Source organism: Telmatherina bonti (assembly GCF_933228915.1).
Source record: "Telmatherina bonti genome assembly, chromosome: 16".
Classification (NCBI taxonomy): Eukaryota; Metazoa; Chordata; class Actinopteri; order Atheriniformes; family Telmatherinidae; genus Telmatherina; species Telmatherina bonti.
In genome coordinates this window covers 18,432,131-18,449,501 of record NC_136614.1, presented here as the reverse complement: position 1 = coordinate 18,449,501, position 17,371 = coordinate 18,432,131, and the positions used below count along the sequence as shown (strand labels likewise).

At 37.4% G+C, this 17,371-nt stretch overlaps 1 protein-coding gene across 1 annotated transcript; it reads right to left on the bottom strand.

The window, feature by feature from the left end:
• Positions 1-13,336: 13,336 nt before the first annotated feature.
• On the bottom strand, positions 13,337-15,545 carry LOC306767702 (voltage-gated potassium channel regulatory subunit KCNF1-like). Its single transcript, XM_079255791.1, has one exon. The coding sequence runs from the start codon at positions 15,360-15,362 to the stop codon at positions 13,863-13,865; it is 1,500 nt and encodes a 499-aa protein (XP_079111917.1). The 5' UTR covers positions 15,363-15,545; the 3' UTR covers positions 13,337-13,862.
• Positions 15,546-17,371: the final 1,826 nt, after the last annotated feature.

The window sequence follows — 17,371 nt, the reverse complement described above, 5'->3', positions numbered from 1 at the left end:
CCGCTTGACATCTTTTATCATTTGCATTGCAGATGCAGATCGAATGCAAACACAATGCTGATAAACTCAAGTTATCACTATGAAATGTTGCAAACAGCACAAAGGAAACGTTTTATATAAAGAATTGTATTCGTTTTTGTGGTTATCATTATCTGCTAACTATTGCTCATTATGTGACTTGAGGTTTTATAACAGAAATACTCATTACACTTTATAAATGTGACATTTGTTTTCCTCATTCAGTCAGATGAGGAGGCAACATGCAGCACAATTTAGTCAAGAGGGCTTGAAAACGAATCAGAAGAGCAAAGCCCTGAACTGGAAACAGACATTCAAGTGATCTTTTTCATAACCATCATTTGCAATAATGATTCAAAGCAAAGTACAAACCTCTGCTGCTTTGCAGAAATGTGTAATGGGAGTGAAGCAGCTGAACCAATCGTTTTCATTTCAGTGTTGTCTGCCAGCTGTAGTTAGTCCTGCAGCCCATCAAATAAGTAAGGATGAATGTTGTTTTTCTTCATTTAACTAACTTCATTTGCCTAATCTACTCTGTAATGTTGACCTCAGTATAGATGCAGGAGATCTATGGCTGAAGCCCCTGGGAGTTCAGTAACTGAGGTTTCTCTGACTGCGGGAACTTAGGAAGTACTAATCCGCCACCTGCAAGGATCTAAACCACCATACATGAACTGTGGACAACCATGTTTTTAATACCATTTGTGTAATTCAAAAGCAGTTACTCTCACAACCACAAGATGATTTCAAAAACATGGGACTGAAAAAGAAACAGTCATACTTTGTGTTCAGTAAATGCGTATAGATTTTAAGAAGCATTAGCACTTTAAGCAAATTTATTGCCTCATCATGCTGTTGGACTGATGAAAATCCCAGTTTGACTTGTTAAGGACTCTGAAATGAACTGACTTTTGATTTGAAGGGAGAAACTTAACTCAAATATTGGTATTACTTACAAATATTTTATATTTTTAAAAAAAAGTGCAGCTATTCTTTTAATTACTTAGATAGATCCAGGAGTGGGCTGGCCCTGGCAAAGAGAGCTTAGGTTTTGACTCCTACTTCCTACTCGAACACTGATATTTAGATACTTGCACAGTTTTGAATCAATAATCTCCAGGCAACTGTTTTTTTTTTTTATTACTCCATCTAAGCCTGACCTCTGAAATAGCTGACCTGCCCTTTTCCCAATTTCCCTTTGTGACATATGATATGCCTCAGTAGCCCTGACCTTGTTACAACTTGCTGTGAACAACTTTCAGTTGCTGCAGGCACCTCAGCGGGACTCCTCTCCAGCAAATACAACAGGTGAAAGTGTTGTTTACAGGCACTGCATGAAGCCTTCCTGTACAGAAAGAGCCAGACCACAACAAATATACGCTCACTCCTAAAATATATATCTGTGACCATATATGAAAAGTTATGGTAGAAGATACCAGAATGTAATTTAAAAAATAAATCTGACATCCCTGGAAAAAAAATTGCAGAGTGTTACATGGAAAGGACTCGGTGGTTTTATCCTGTGGGAAGATACTTCTTCTTACCTCACTTCAAAGCTGCATGCAGTACATTGTTGCGGTGGAATATATTACATCTTCATTTACAGAGAGTGGATGTTTACAGGAGATTAGATGAAGTTGGGGGAGGTGTAAAAAGTCACCCATTTTCATAAGTAGGCTATAAACTTCTCCGCTGGAGAACTTAAACTTTTTGAGTGTGCGGTTTGTGGATCTTTAGATGTGTTAGAAATACAAAGTGACTATAACTGGGTTCCTATTGCCATTTTGATACACAGTTACAGGAAATGAAGGTGAGGTGGTTTTTCTGCCCGTTTTGAAAAATAATCGATACACAGTGGGGGGAATAAAAGCACAATGACTAAAGGATGTGACTCAGCAGCTGTTTCTGCTCTAAGCCTGCAAACAACAAACTTCTATCACTCAGATGACTGAGAATCATGTATTCCCAACTATGATATTTTTTTCTACATATGCAGTAAAAGTACTTGCTGAGAAAGAGTTCCTCTTAAGCATCTATTATGCATTTTTCTTCTTAAAGGTTTGTTTCCAGTTAATTGTTAAGACAAATTCTTCTAAGTTACCGCCACTCTCAACATGGCCTGCATAGCCAAACGCACTTCAAAACAGTTCAAACTAACATGTTTTGTGTTTTAAGTTTTGCAGCTTTTTAAAGCTTTATTTCACTACCTGAGTACTTTGAGGGAAAAAAGTAGTTGAAAATGCATTTTTAAGCACATTTTTGTGAAACTTCATCTGTCCTCTGTGGCATTGGTTAGTCGTCAAATTTCTGATCAGTAAATCATTTTCTCAAGTCAAAAACAGATTCAGGATCCTTAAGAGTTGAATAGCAATAGTATTTTCCTTTTTGTCTTTTTTTTAAAAATCTGCACCTTCAGCATTTTCCTCTCCATGTGCCTTTGTCAGCAGTTTAGTTTGTGAACAGAATTTTTGATGCTCAAAGCATTTCTTTGAATTGCAATATGTTATAATGCCAGAGGTGAGAGCTTCCTTAAAAAAATCTTTGTCCCTGCAAGAAGATAGCCTCAGTTGTGGCAAATTGTTAAACTCAATGTCCATCTAAACTGTTTCCTAACAGCCAATTTCCCCAGAGAGCTCAGGAGGCCATTTACAACCAGTCATACTGCAAGGTAAGCGGCCTTAATCTGCTTTGCCAATAACAGGACAATGCACAAAAGCAATACTGCGCTTCTTTTCCCATATCATGTTGTCAAGTGGAGCTATGATTTATGGGTGGGGGAATGAGATGACGAAAATCTGTGAAGTATTATGATAAATGAAGATGCAGGTTAATGCATGGGATCATGTTGTGTTTTCCACACTTGCCTTCGACTTTATTTTGATTAATTGTGCTGGAGGGATGGAAGCTGCAATGCAAGCTGATTCTCAACATGTCTGGGCTTAAATAAAAAACAAAATGCTGTCAATTGTGGGTAAAAAGCATGAGCGTGTTCATAAAGGGCTCAGTGGGAATGTTTTACAGCCGTTAAGTGCAATAGCCTAAAGGTCCAAAAGGCAGCAGCTTCTCTTACTCACTTTAAGGAAAAGTTTTAATGAGCCAAACAACCTCCTTTCTTATTTCTACTTTAAAAGATGAGAGTTGCCTGCAAAATATCAGCGGTTAAGAAAAAAGGTGCCTTCCTGCAGTGCAGATGAGGAATAGATGTTTCCACTTGCTAGACAAAGTCATTGTTTTTGTGGGAAATGAATCTGGAGGTTTTGTTTTTTATTTTGATCAATTCCAATACACTCCATCCATCCATCCATCCATCCAGCCAGCAATCTATCTGATTACTACTTTTCTGTTCCATTTCCATTTGGAAATCTTACTTCACCAGTATATAATATCCCAGTAAGTCCCATGAGTGTTCTGTGGCCTCCTTCTTGTGCAACGGAAGGCAGGACTTGTATTCAGATGCTCAAACAGCATCAACAGGCCCCATTAAACACAAAGTCTCTCAGAGCTTCCTGTGGATATATGAGCTCCTCAGCATCACCTTGATGCTGAACCCCAGTGAAGAAATCTAAATTCAGTTCAGTTGAATTCAGCTCTTTTTGTGATGCACTAGTTTCCTTAACTCTTGTTTTTGCTTTGCTCTATATATATATATATATATATATATATATATATATATATATATATATATATATATATATATATATATATATATATATATATATATATATATATATATATATATAGCAAAGCATATATATATATATAGCAAAGCATATATATATATAAGCATATATATGTATATATTAAGATAGATAGATAGATAGATAGATAGATAGATAGATAGATAGATAGATAGATAGATAGATAGATAGATAGATAGATAGATAGATAGATAGATAGATAGATAGATTTTTTATTTTATTTATTATTTTTTCATTTCCACATTGTCTTAGTTTTTGTGGACATGAAAACTGTAGGTCAAATGAAGTTGTGCGTGTGTGTGGGTAGGGAAGGGCTCAGTATCCAAGGAAACGAGATAGATCATTGAAAAAATTTTTTAAAAAGCCCAAGAATCCGCAACTGACTAAAAGTAACTGCATAATAATAACAACTTCCCAGACACTACTTGGAAGTACAATTAATGATTAAATAACAGCAGAATCAAAAAATTAGATCGTGACTGCATTGTCCTTTGCCAAAAACGAATAATTATACCTCCAATGTGAGTGACATCATTCTGTAGATATCTACTTCAGTGGTGATTATTTTAAGTAATTATGACCTTTTCTCAAGTATTTGCAAATAACTTAATTTTCCATTTTATGTGTTATTTTATTTGCAGAGATTTTCACAGATTTAGGCAGCTAAACCCGGAGGAGTGGGCTATAACCACAACGACAATACCTTGGGTTATCATAATGTAAAGCCATCCTGCTCTGATGCTTGGAAAATACCTGTCTGAGCTTTAATGTGACAAAGATAAATCTTCGTTTCAGAGGACATTATCCACAATTACTTTTTTTCACAATCTGTGTCTGACTGCTACCATCGTTGTAGCAGTCCACTATAGAACAGTGATATGGCACCTTAGAAGTTAATTGTCAGACAAGATAATTTGCAGTGGCAAGCCATCAACGGGCAGGTCACATCTATCAGCTTTTGTCACACAACGCCAATTTCCATAATTAGATGTCTGAGCATTTATTAGCAAACATGACACAGGGCCACTACAACATGGCTGATTTATTGAAATGTGCCCTTTACGAGTCGTTTTTGAAGTCGAGTCTGTCAGTGAAGGACACGAACTTAGTTAGGGGGACAAAAAAGAGAACAGCTTGTACCTAAAAAACAGCAGTTTTAGCTCTTCAGAATGCAGGCTGGTACACATTTCTTTTATGGTGGTGTCTATAATGTCCTAATTAAATTCATTTACAAAAGAACCCAGTAAAGAATGGATTGATTTTTGAATAAACTAAAGCGGCTTTACCAAGCTTTGGCTTTGAAAAAGTTATTTGAAGCAATCCTTTCTCACAAGATCTGATCAAAGCAGTCAGCACAACAGCAGTGCAGCACAAAAGTCAAAGAGGGACAATGCAAAAGCGTGGATATACTTAGGAATATACCAAGATTCTGACTTTTAAATTACATATTATGTATGCATATTTGCTGAAAGAGAGTTCACTTTACTCTGGGGGGCACTGCAGCTTCTGCCTGGAGAACAACCTAAAATGTAAAGAAGAGATTACACGTTGTTTTTCACCCCTCAGAGAGGTGAATACTTCTTCTTTTTCTCATTATTTTTTTAGTTCTCCTTTCAAAGGAATAGCTCAACAATCTGCTAATTTAAGACAGAAAAAATTAAAAGACTAAGGTATTTGCTTCATGTTAAGTACATTTACAGTGGCAAGGAAGAGAAGGACTCTAACTCTACATAGGTAATGGTTTCTCTTGCAACATCATTGCCTCCAGCTGAGAGGCATAAACCTAATCCACTAACAGATTGTGAGCTAGTTACAATGGCATGGATATATAGCATGGACAGTGCAACAATAAACATTAAATATGTGTTAATTGATAGCAGTGAAACATAAAAGCAGCAGCTCAACCATGATGACAACTTGTTATGAATTGTCATGATGCAGAGAATTATCCAATGAGTGTTCATTGTTTTGTGAAGTAACAGTGTCCATTTCCTTGATGTCAAACAGGGTGTTATTGTCTTTTTTTGTGCACAATGTCCATTGTTCACTATGTGTGGTATGGGTTTAGTGATTTGGTATGAAAGTAAGGTGTTCTGAGTTAGCAGGGTAAATGGTTCTGGCAGTTTGAGAGGAAATGTTGCAGCTCCTTAAAATGCAGGATCTTTTCCTGTAGCCCTTCCTATCTTATGGCAGAAAGTCGGATAGTCTGTGATGAGAGACAAGGTTCCAGTACAGCGGTGAGGCTTCATATACACATCCCTGGAATATGCCATGGATGGCAGAAAAAAAAACCTTATAATTCTCTATCCTCACTATACATTAGAGAGTCAGTGTTTCCAGTTCCCAAACTACACAGTGATCCAGTCGGTTGCCATTCTCTGTAGGAAATACTGAGAATAGGTGGAGGAAAACTGGCTTTTACCATTCTCAGGAAGTGAATGTGAGGCTGTGCCCTCACAACTTCTCAAATATGAAAAAAGCAGATCATCTTACACCTCAAAAAGATCCCAGAAGACTTTTATGGACCTCAGTGAAAGTGTTGGCTGGCTTGTGCAGCAAAAAATGACAGACCTCCACAGAACAAGGTTTACTGAATTATAATTCAAACTAATATTCAAACTTTATTTACTCATTTAACTCACCAAAAGAAATTTATTGTCAAAGTTCATTTTTAGTCAGAAGTGCGGCATATTTCTATAAAATGAAAACAAGTATCACTTTAACATGTAGGGAAACACAAAGAACTTGATGCTCAGCTCATTTAGAGTCCTTTTCAGAATTGGTTCATTGGCTTTGTCCAACATAAAGTTTGTATTGTAATTAACTGGATAACTATCAGTTTATAGTGGCATATGCAGGCCCATATGTGGATGATTCAACATTTAGCAAAGTTATGTGGCGGAAAACCATTACCCATAGCATTCATGTCAAAGATTAACAAAAGATTTATCTCATTTTAGTGCTGTTAGGCAATACAAAACTGTAGCTAAATCTAAATTCTCAGGGGAATAGGCATAAGCAATGAGGTATAACACATTTGAAACACCCGACTGCACACGTATCAGCAGCTGTTTCCACATTAGGCTTGAAAAAGTATTATTTACAATCTAATAATGTATTAAGAACCTATAATAAATCTAATATAATGAGTTCATAAACATTTTCTTGCTCTCTTTAGTTGAATACACTCAGTATAAATCTAACAAGGTATTTTCTGGAAGAAAAAAATCTGATGTAACAGCGCCGAGCCAGCACTTTATCATCAGCAAAGGACTGGTGGGTAGGCAATTATGTCATTAAGTATATGGATGCTTTCACAGAGTTAAAACCACATCAACTCACCTCCTTGAGACTCAGCATTGGCCATAATGGCTCCGAACGACTGAGGCTGTATCACACAAAAGGGATGATAAAAGCTCCTCAGTTCACACGAAAGAAAAATTTAGGCCATAACTGTCTGGTCAGATCTCAAGATACTGAGCTTCACACACAGACTGAATTAAACTCTTTATAGGTTCATATACATTTTTAAACTGGTTGATTCACAGTTTTAATGGGAAGCAGTGGAGGATTGTGTAATTTCACGTAGAGAAAATACTGGGCTCATTGGGGATTTTTTTTCATTTTCTATTAGAATCTCAGTTTGTGAAAACCATTGTTCATTTTTCTATAAGAAAGCTTTGCATCACTTACTCCGCTCACATAAAAAGGAAACCCACCAGTGAGGACTACTTTGCAACTAAATAATTTTTCTCAGCCTACACTGGTAGAATTATGTTCCACTCCAATTTTTATGACTCCAAGTTGGTAATGAACTGTACAAACACACAATAAAAGCTTATATGTCATGACTTTTAGTCAGTGTAATGGTTGCAGATGCACAACTGTTTCATATTGAACACTTTAGATTAAAATTTGTACTGTAAGCTGCAATGCGTTTAAAAAAATTACACTCAGTTTTTTTTTTCCATCTTTTGCAAAGTCTGTTGAGTTCTGCCAGGTCCATACATATTTTATTTTATCACAAGTCCACAATTGCAGACATTGTTCCAAGAGAACCTTTTACAAGACAAATACATTAAAAACTATCTGGTTAGAGTTAAAATGAGACATACGAAGCCTTTTTCGTTGAGAGGTCGACTGGTTTCAGTACATTATGCCATTTTGCTTTTTTGTAGAAGGTCACATTTAATATGTGTAATTATTTCCAAGCAATTTGATGCAGCCCTCTACCAGAATTCAAGTGCTGTTAAAAACATCCTCAGCATTTTATTCTTAAGATGAGAGAGAGAATTTCAGCTCACAATAATGCATTTGTAATATGTTTTTCCTTCTCTTAGAAATCTGGCATCAGGGAGATTACCTATTCCCTCTACGGCAGCTGAAAATATCTCTTGAACTGAGATACTGCTCAGAGGGGCGGGTTGTTAAGCCATAGAACGGGGCTAACACATTCTTATTCCAGCAGCATATGAAATCCACTAAAATATGTGGATTTTATCTATTGTTAGTATTGTCTAATAAGAGATTTGAATGTCTTATTTGTTCTTTGTCCCCTTTATTGTTCTGTAACTTTCTTTCATATATGACTTATGTTTTAGCCTCCTCATTCTGGGATATAAAAAGATAATTCTTAAAAAAAAAAACAAAAAAGAAAAAAACTTCAAAGAGTTTGTTACTGTGTCTGAAATTTCAGCTGCACCAAATGACTTCCCACCAAACAACAGTTTAGAATGATGAATGCGGGACACCATTAGGCTGGGTTTCTCATGAGCTTTCACTTGCAGGTCTGTTTGTATCCAGAGATTTTCCTATTTTTAGAGGGGGAACAGGTGCTGACAATCCTCCTCTTGAAAGGTCGAGGGAGAAGGAAAATGGGAGAGCTGTCCACACTGTCGTCAAAATGGTGGAGTGTAACTTAATTCCCATAACGTCAACACTTAACAATCAGAGCAGAGGCTCAGCTGGTCACCCCACGTGAGTTTTAGGGATCATATTGATAACCTGAAACAAACACATGCAGTTTTCACAGGTGATACTTTATGTTTTGAGTATATTTGCAAGGAAATAAGTTGTTAATTTACTCTGTTGCTGAATGTCATACTTACAGTATGCTGAAAACATTATACATGAATGAAATACAGAAGCTCTTACACAGCAAGGGGAAATGAATACATATGACATTTTATTGAGTTTGCATTGCAGATAATCCCTTTCATCTTTTACTGCATAATGTTGAACTAAAATGTAAAGCATAAAGACAAGAAATTGCATTTATTGAGCATCTTTCTGATTTAACAAATTTGCATCCTGAACATGTTGAGTATTGGATAACTATCCAAGTTTAATTACCACATATTATTGGTTAAACTGAACTGTTTAAAACTGGTACCTTTATTTTCCCTCAAAATTAAGTTCAGGAATTTACAGCTAGGATTGACTGAAATGTTCGTCCTGAACATTATAAAAATAAAAATAAAAAAGGAACAAAAAACAAATAAGATTAAAAAAAAACATATAAGACATACACAAGAAAACGTATAAGACATGTTTACATAGCTTGTAAACGCCCACCCTTTCTCATATTAAATAATAGATAATGAGCCTCTTGGTTTAAGCCTGTCAAGATGTTGAAGCTTGATATTTGCAGTTAAGTAAAATTGGTTTCTAAAAAAATCCATATACATAAACGCATATACATTTACACACAAATACCCACGTATATCTGCATCTATATATATATATGTATATATATGTATATATATATATATATATATATATATATATATATATATATATATATATATATATATATATGTATGTATATATATATATATATATATATATATATATATATATATATATATATATATATATATATATATATATATATATATATATATGTATATATACACACACACACACATGCCCATACATACATATATACAGTATATTCATTCATTCATTTTCCGAACCGCTTATTCCAATTCAGGGTCGCGGGGAAGCTGGAGCCTATCCCAGCCGGCTTTGGGCGACAGGCAGGGTACACCCTGGACAGCTCGCCAGTCCATCGCAGGGCCACACAGAGAGACGAACAACCACACTCACACGCACTCCTAGGGGCAATTTAGAGTGACCAATTAACCTAACATGCATGTCTTTGGATGGTGGGAGGAAGCTGGAGTACCCGGAGAGAAGAGAAAAAAAAAAAGCAATATACGAACATGCACAAACAATATCAACATACAGAATGAACAACTCAGGGCCCAACACTGACCCCTGGGGGACACCACCAGCAATGTCCAATGAAACAGCCAAGAAGTTTCACAAACTGCTTTTTCCCCTTCACTGACTTTGCACCCAATCCAGAACTATTCCCGTGATACTATATATTTCCAGATTTTTTTTTAAATTAATATTTCATGGTTGATTGTGTCAACAACCTTTTTTCAAATCAATAAATATGCCAGCAGATTGTTGCTTGTAGTCTTTAGAATTTGTGATTTCTTGTTTTGCTTCATTATTGCCAGTGATGCCAATCTGTTTGACTGGAACCTGTACTGATTCTCCAAAAATTATTCCAGTCTCTTGTCAAAGAGTTTTTCCAGAGATTTAGAGACTTGTGATGGTAAGGAGACGAGTCTATTTATAGGACATTTAAAGGTAACAAACATGAGATATCTGTTTTTTAACTGGAACTATTTCAGTGGAGGGATAATGAGCAGTTTTGTGTAAATGCTTATCACAAACACCCACTGAATGCAACAGATGACCAACTTGTGGGTGTAAAAAACTGGTGATTAGCCAGCAGATCACACAGGTCATTTTAGATTACATCTCACATGACTGTGGAAAACAGTGAATGTGTGTGCACGTGCACAAGTGCAGTCATTAATCAGCACATGTAGGCAGGCGGTAGAGAGGAGACATGATGTTTGGATACACCAGTGTATGTTTGTGTGTGATTGTATATCTAAATTTGAACTTGAAGGTGCATGTGCTCATTTGCATGTGCATCTGTTGAAGGAACATTGTGGTGTTACACAATACACGTCTTTGAAATTCCTGCTCCACCTGTCATTGTGAACAAAGCCCTCCTCTCTCTGTCTCTCTCTCTCTCGCTCTGGCTTTGACATGTGTGAATCTGCTGTTGGCCACAGAAGATAGCAGTCCTGTATAGGACATGTGTGGGTGGACAGTCTGCCGAGTCCTCCCTGACCACCTTCATGTTCTTTCTTTCAGGACTTGGAGCTCAGTGAAAAACATTGCTGAAGTGGTAGCCATGCTGAATGTGCAGCTTCTTGCTAATAACACAAACTGACATGTGACTTATGCACAAAACCTTGTCGTTATGGCAACATCAAAGTGTACCAAGCAGCAATCACAACACATAGATTTTACATTTCATCTTGTCATTCAGAATATGATTTAATCACAGTATGTATGAATATTTTCTATTTTAACATTTTCATTTTCTAAAGTGAATTTTACTAGAGTTGAAGTGAAAGCGAAGTGAAGTTTTATTTTTGTTACTGTATATCTGTTGTTCCCAAGCACAGCTCAACTATTTCAAAAGTCTGTGTTTTGCTTCTTGTAATTTATTTCATTACAAATATTTGAATCTAATAAATATGACACCTAAACCCTTGTGTAAAATCAGATTGATCACCTCAAATCAGGGGCATCTATCCAGCTCCGATCCTCGAGAGTTGCATCCTGTAGGTTTTAGATGTCTCCCTGCTTCAACACACCTGCAATAAAATGACTTTCCTCCACAGCTTGTTGTCAAGTACTGGCCAGGCATGTCCAGGTGTGTTTCAGCAGGAAACATCAGTACCCATGAGGACCGACTTTGAACACCTATCTCAGATGATAAAACAGCTTGACTAAAAGAAAAAAGAAAGGATGGAAATGAAGAAAGCAAGTTCATTCATTCATTTTCTGAACCGCTTATTCCAATTCAGGGTCGCGGGGAAGCTGGAGCCTATCCCAGCTGGCTTTGGGCGACAGGCAGGGTACACCCTGGACAGCTCGCCAGTCCATCGCAGCGATGGACTGGCGAGTCTTAAGAAAGCAAGTTAAGACTGTTAATTCTCCAGAGTTATCTACTTGGAAGTGACACTGGTCATTTCTGATACTCTTCAATAACTTTTCATTCAAGCTCTGTTAAAATTAGCACTTCAAAGTTTCTCAGTTGGGGAAGATTGCCACAACTGGACCCAATCCTGGATCAATACATACTGTTAGGCGTTGGTTTTAAACTGCTGTCCTACAGAAAGAATCACTAATTAGCATTTTTAACACTAAAATTATTTGGTAGTCCTGTATTATCAGTCTTTTGACATATTTAGTGACTCAGGTTGTGAAGCAGCCCTGCAACATGATCAAACCTCAACCATGTTTAAGATTGTTTTAACCTTTTGTTTTATTTTGTCTGTGGCCTAAAGCAACTTGAATAGCCTCAAACCCTTCCTGGAGACTGATCCAGATCGGTTTGAATCTCTTTATTTATGTATTAGATCCCTTTTGTGATATTTTGTCTCTCCACACTCTTTATTAATGTTAGCAGACCTCTCTGATATAATTCAGTTTCTTCACTGTGCCAAGTCCTGAAAGTATTAAAAGTGAAAATGTCTTTAAAGCAGTAATAACCTTTATTCAGATCTTGTTTCTTTGTGTTTGCAAAGCATTTTTTCATTCTCTTTTACTGCTATCGTTCAACTTTTTTTCATATCTTAAAATATTTTAAATGATACTCTCAACTTTATGCTTACATGACCAATTAAGCCAAGTGACTCAAACATTAAGCACCTGTAACCCTTTGCCAGATCACACTAAGGCCTTTTGATGTTATAAATGTCTTCTTTTTTTTTTTTTTTATAAAGCGGTGATTGTCTATGCACATAGCATGCATATTAACATTCAAAATAGTTCATTTTAGGCATTCATAATACACTTACAGAAAACTCTTATAGCATGTTGCTATGTGGCATTTTAGTCATGAAGTTTAAATGAAATATGTCAGATTCTAATTATAACCCCTCCTGCTGCGCTAATTAATTATTATGATGACTGTTCTATTTGTGCAGTAAGTTTCATGTCACTCAGACTAATGGTGTAGGAGCTGAGACCTTTCAAATACTGTGAAAATTTCACCTTTAAATAGCATCCACTAAACCAGAGTTCAGGCTTAAACCAAAGGAACAAATGAAAAAAAAATACAGCATGCTTTCAGGTTCAGTCAAACCGAGAAACAGCATGCATGTCTTTTCCAGACAGCTCTCTGCATTTTTCATTCCTTTTAGGTTTTTATTAATACCTTTGCCGTTCGTTTAACCTCGCCGCCTGTTGCTTCTTTTTCTCCTTTCTAACCTCAAGTTGATTCTTCTGAACACAAGGAGAGAGGTGACAGCTGCTGCAAATTTTAAACCCATTATAGGAACATGTCCCGCAGCCAGAAAAGCTTCTGAGGTTCCCGATGCTGGCAACATGAGCTCAATTTAAAAAAAAAAAAAAAAAAAAAAAAAAAAGTCTGGCAAATGACACGGCCGCTGTTTTATTCCTGCGTACAAGAAGAGCTTTATATTTCATATATACTAGGCTACCACACAGTTGCACAGCTTCAGGCACAGAAATTATACTGAGGCAGATCACAGACAAAGATTTAAAAAAAAAACAACAACAACAAAAAAACAAAAAAAAAAAAACAACTGGTTTTATCTCATGAAGCCACATGGCAGCAGCCACAGAAATGTATAGAAATATGTCCGCTTCGCTGTGATGTTTGATGTTTTCCCTACATAAGCTCAGTGTATTTGTTTGGTTTTTTTTTTTTTTTTTAATGAGCAAAATAAACAAAGAGAAATAAGCTACAAAGCAGTCTACAGTTTACGTGTGTGAAATAGGTATGTGGACGTTATAAAAGACTCCTATATGGGGAAAATCCATGAACTGAGACTCACTACGCAAAAGCGCAGCTCATCAAATCACATACATTCTGTTTAATGGATGCGTCACTGCAATGTTATCATTTCTACAAGGTTATTTACAACCTTAAAACATCCGATATAGCTACCCCAAATTTGTCACTCGTGAAATGAAAGATTCATGTGAGGCTATTCTTTTTTATGTATTTTCTTTACTAGTTCATGAGATGAAATATTCAGTGGCCTCGGCTGTGCTCTCAAAACTCGTTTCCATGCTTGGGGTCCGGATTCTTGCATCTGCTCTTGGATCCTTTATTAAAGGTATGAATTTGTCGCTTTCACACGAGTTCATGGAGTTGTCCCAGACTCCTGCGCCGCAGACGTGTTTAGGGGACCCTGTTGAAGCCGTCAGCTCACCTTCGCCGGTGCGCAGCGCCATCAGTTCGATCTCGTGTTTGGCTGCTGTCTCCAGCACCTGTTGCTTGTTGTAGAACAACACAAAATTGTTTATGATGGGGTGTATGGGTAGCGCTATGGCGATAACCCCACACAGAAAGCTGATGGCTGCGTTACACCGACCCAAAGTGGTCTTGGGGTACACGTCCCCATAGCCCACGGTGGTCATGGTGATCACAGCCCACCAGAAGGACTGTGGGATGCTGGTAAACAGTGTGTCCGGGTGATTCTGCTCCATGGTGTAGCCTAGTGCAGAGAAAAGAAAGACACCCACACCCATGTACATGAGGAGCAGTCCGAGCTCTTTAAAGCTGCTCTTCAGGGCAGACGTGAGGGTCTGGAGTCCAGAGGAATGGCGAGCCAGCTTGAAAATGCGCGCAATGCGCATTATGCGTAAAGCCTGCACAGCCTGCTGCACGTTCGCCAGTTCCATTACTCCCGCTCCGAAAGAGGTCAGAATCAGCACCACGAAGAAGGGCATGATGGCCATGAAGTCAATGATGTTCATAAAAGCCAGGACAAATTTGATTTTATTTGGGGAAGAGATCAGACGAAGGATGTATTCAATGGTGAACCAGCCGATGCACACCGTCTCTATGACCTCCAGAGTTGGGTGTTCGGTGAGATTACCCTCTGAGTCTTCAACCTGCAGGTCGGGGATGGTCCCAACGCACATCACAACTGAGGAGATGAGGATGAAGATGAAGGAAACTATGGCGATTATGTGCGCTGGCAGCGAGGATTCCGGCTTCTCCATCAGCCTCCAGAGGGAAAACTGAAAGCGTTGCCAGCCTCCGGCAGAAGGATCTCCCTCTCGATCCACCAGGATAGTCCTCACTTTCTCAGCAATCTCTGCTAGTTCATCCTCTACCTCTTTCAGATGACTTTTACAACATTCATCCAGAAAATCCGAGCCAATTTTCCAGAACTCCATCTCTTTCATGAAACATATTGGGCAGATGCCTCTTTTCATGTGAATCTCGCCATAATAGTACAACTCAATGATGCACTTAAATGCTTCAGGGTCTCTGTCAAAATATAATTCTCCGGTGTCGGGGTCGTAATCATCACAAAGTAGAGAGATTTCTTCAGAAGACTTAAGCGACCAGTCTACCAGCTCTGCCAGTCGCGTCTCCGGGTAGCGATTCAACACGTCCCCATACAACACCTGTTTCACTCCGCCGATGTTCACCACAATCTCCTCTTCTTTGCTTGCTTCAGAGCCATTGCAGTCTGCGTACCGAGTCCTATGGATTCCCCACATTATTGTTCTGATGAACCAGCCACTAAACAGTCCTGCTGACTGAGATTTCCACAAAAACAGTCACCAGACGCGCTGGTGCTTTGCACAAAGCCCCCGGGAATCTTCTGACTCTGTGTTTTGGGTGGGTGTAGGGGGGATTAAAAAAAAGAAATGAAAATATTTCTTCTGAACTGACCGCAGCAGTGTTCTCGGTTCCATGCAGGCGTGTTTGGCTGTGATCAGTGCGCCTGTGCGCTCTGGGAAAGTTGGAAATGAAGTGCGCGTTTAGTCACGTTGACTGTAATTCAACCGACACTTCCGGAAATGTATCTTTAAGTAACACCCCCTGGGCTACTAAAGGACAAAAATGTACAAGTACGGAGTCTTTATTTGAAGGTTTGTAGACCTAAAACCGATAATATGGGCTACTACAAGCAGAGATGTATAAAGTAGAAGTAGAAGTAAAAATAAAGCAGAAGTCCTGCTGTGTTTTTGGATTTAGAACAGGTGTTTTCACTCATCTTGCAGTGGAGCTGAGCTAATTAAAGTCACCTGATTTAGTTGGGAAGAGTTGCTGGACAGGACTTCTACTTTCTACTTATACTTTCTACATCTTTGACTATAAGTCAGTCTAAAATAAATACACATTCAGTTTTATGGATTTCAAAATTAGTATAGCTTTAAGTTGCTTTCTTGCATAAAATGTTCCAATTCAATAAAAATAATACTTGAAAATTAAAATTTCAATAAAACAAATTCAATGAAATAAAAGAACCCCTGGTAATATCATTTTATAAAAGAAATCAACTGTTCCATGACTCAGTAGTCTGAAACATTTTCAATACTTCCCTGTCTTGGTCCATAAACTCTCCTGCTCCGGATTTAAATACGTTTTTCATTATCTTAGGTCTGAGCAAACTGAGGATATTATAATGAATAAATAAATTGAGTACATTGTCTAAAAGACAAGATTTCCCTTAACATTTAAACAAAAACACTCACAACAATCTCAAGTGGGAATGAGAGCAAGTATCTGTTTTATTTTTTAAGGCTGACATGTTTTCTTCCGGTTTAGTGCGTTTTGTGGCTTTCTGCAGCGCAGTGCAGCCAGGAGGAGCCGAACCCCCTCTTGAGGAGAAATAGGTTAAATATGGACTAAAAGAATTCACTGAAACGGACTGCCTTGGATTTCTATGGCAGTGGAGAGTAACAACTGGTTAAAAGTACATTAGTCAACTGAAATTATTGAAACTTCAGGTTATTCATTCATTCATTCATTCATTCATTCATTCAGCTATTTACTAAATAAGATGTCCTTCATCTGCCAAAATCTGCATTAATCATAAACCAAAGGAGGATTTATTTATTTATCATTATCAAGAAGAGCATTTATATCAAGTGAATTGATAACACGGCTGTTAATACTCTGAGTTTTTCACTTGGTAACAGCTTACAGTAGGATCACCAATCAAGCAATGCTTAACTAAGGCGTGAAATTAATTGCAGGTATTGATGCAGTACATATGAATCCCTTTTGCTCAAAATTAGTAAACAGTCAGGGGACTATGACCTCATACAGTTGTTACTAAATTAAAAGATTTTTGCCTACCCCATGTTCAGATTTAGTGTTTGTCAAATTAACTGTATTTCAACCTAATTTCAGGTGACTGTAAATAGCCTGTACACTCTTTGTCTGATACAAAAATTTACAAGGTGAACATAAATGCAATGTAATGCTATACATGTACAAAGGATGGGACTGAAAGCTCTGCATATTAATGAATCTGTCATGCATGATGTAATTATCTGAGGTAGTATTGTTTGAGCAGATTATCTGTTAAATATGAATTAATCAAAGTCAAGAGCAAAAAGACGTTATTATATCATATCACAAACACTACAAGGGTTATATCTACGTGTCTTTTAAATATATACTTTAGAGGAAAATGCTTACTTTAAACTTAGTCATTAAGTTATGTCTGAACAGTTCAAACCTGCAGTTTCTTGTAGTTTGTCTGCACCTAGTGGAC

What these genes read in the sequence shown, in the direction of transcription:
- LOC306767702 (XM_079255791.1), bottom strand. Translation starts at nt 15,362, where the DNA reads ATGTGGGGAATCCATAGGACTCGGTACGCAGACTGCAATGGCTCTGAA.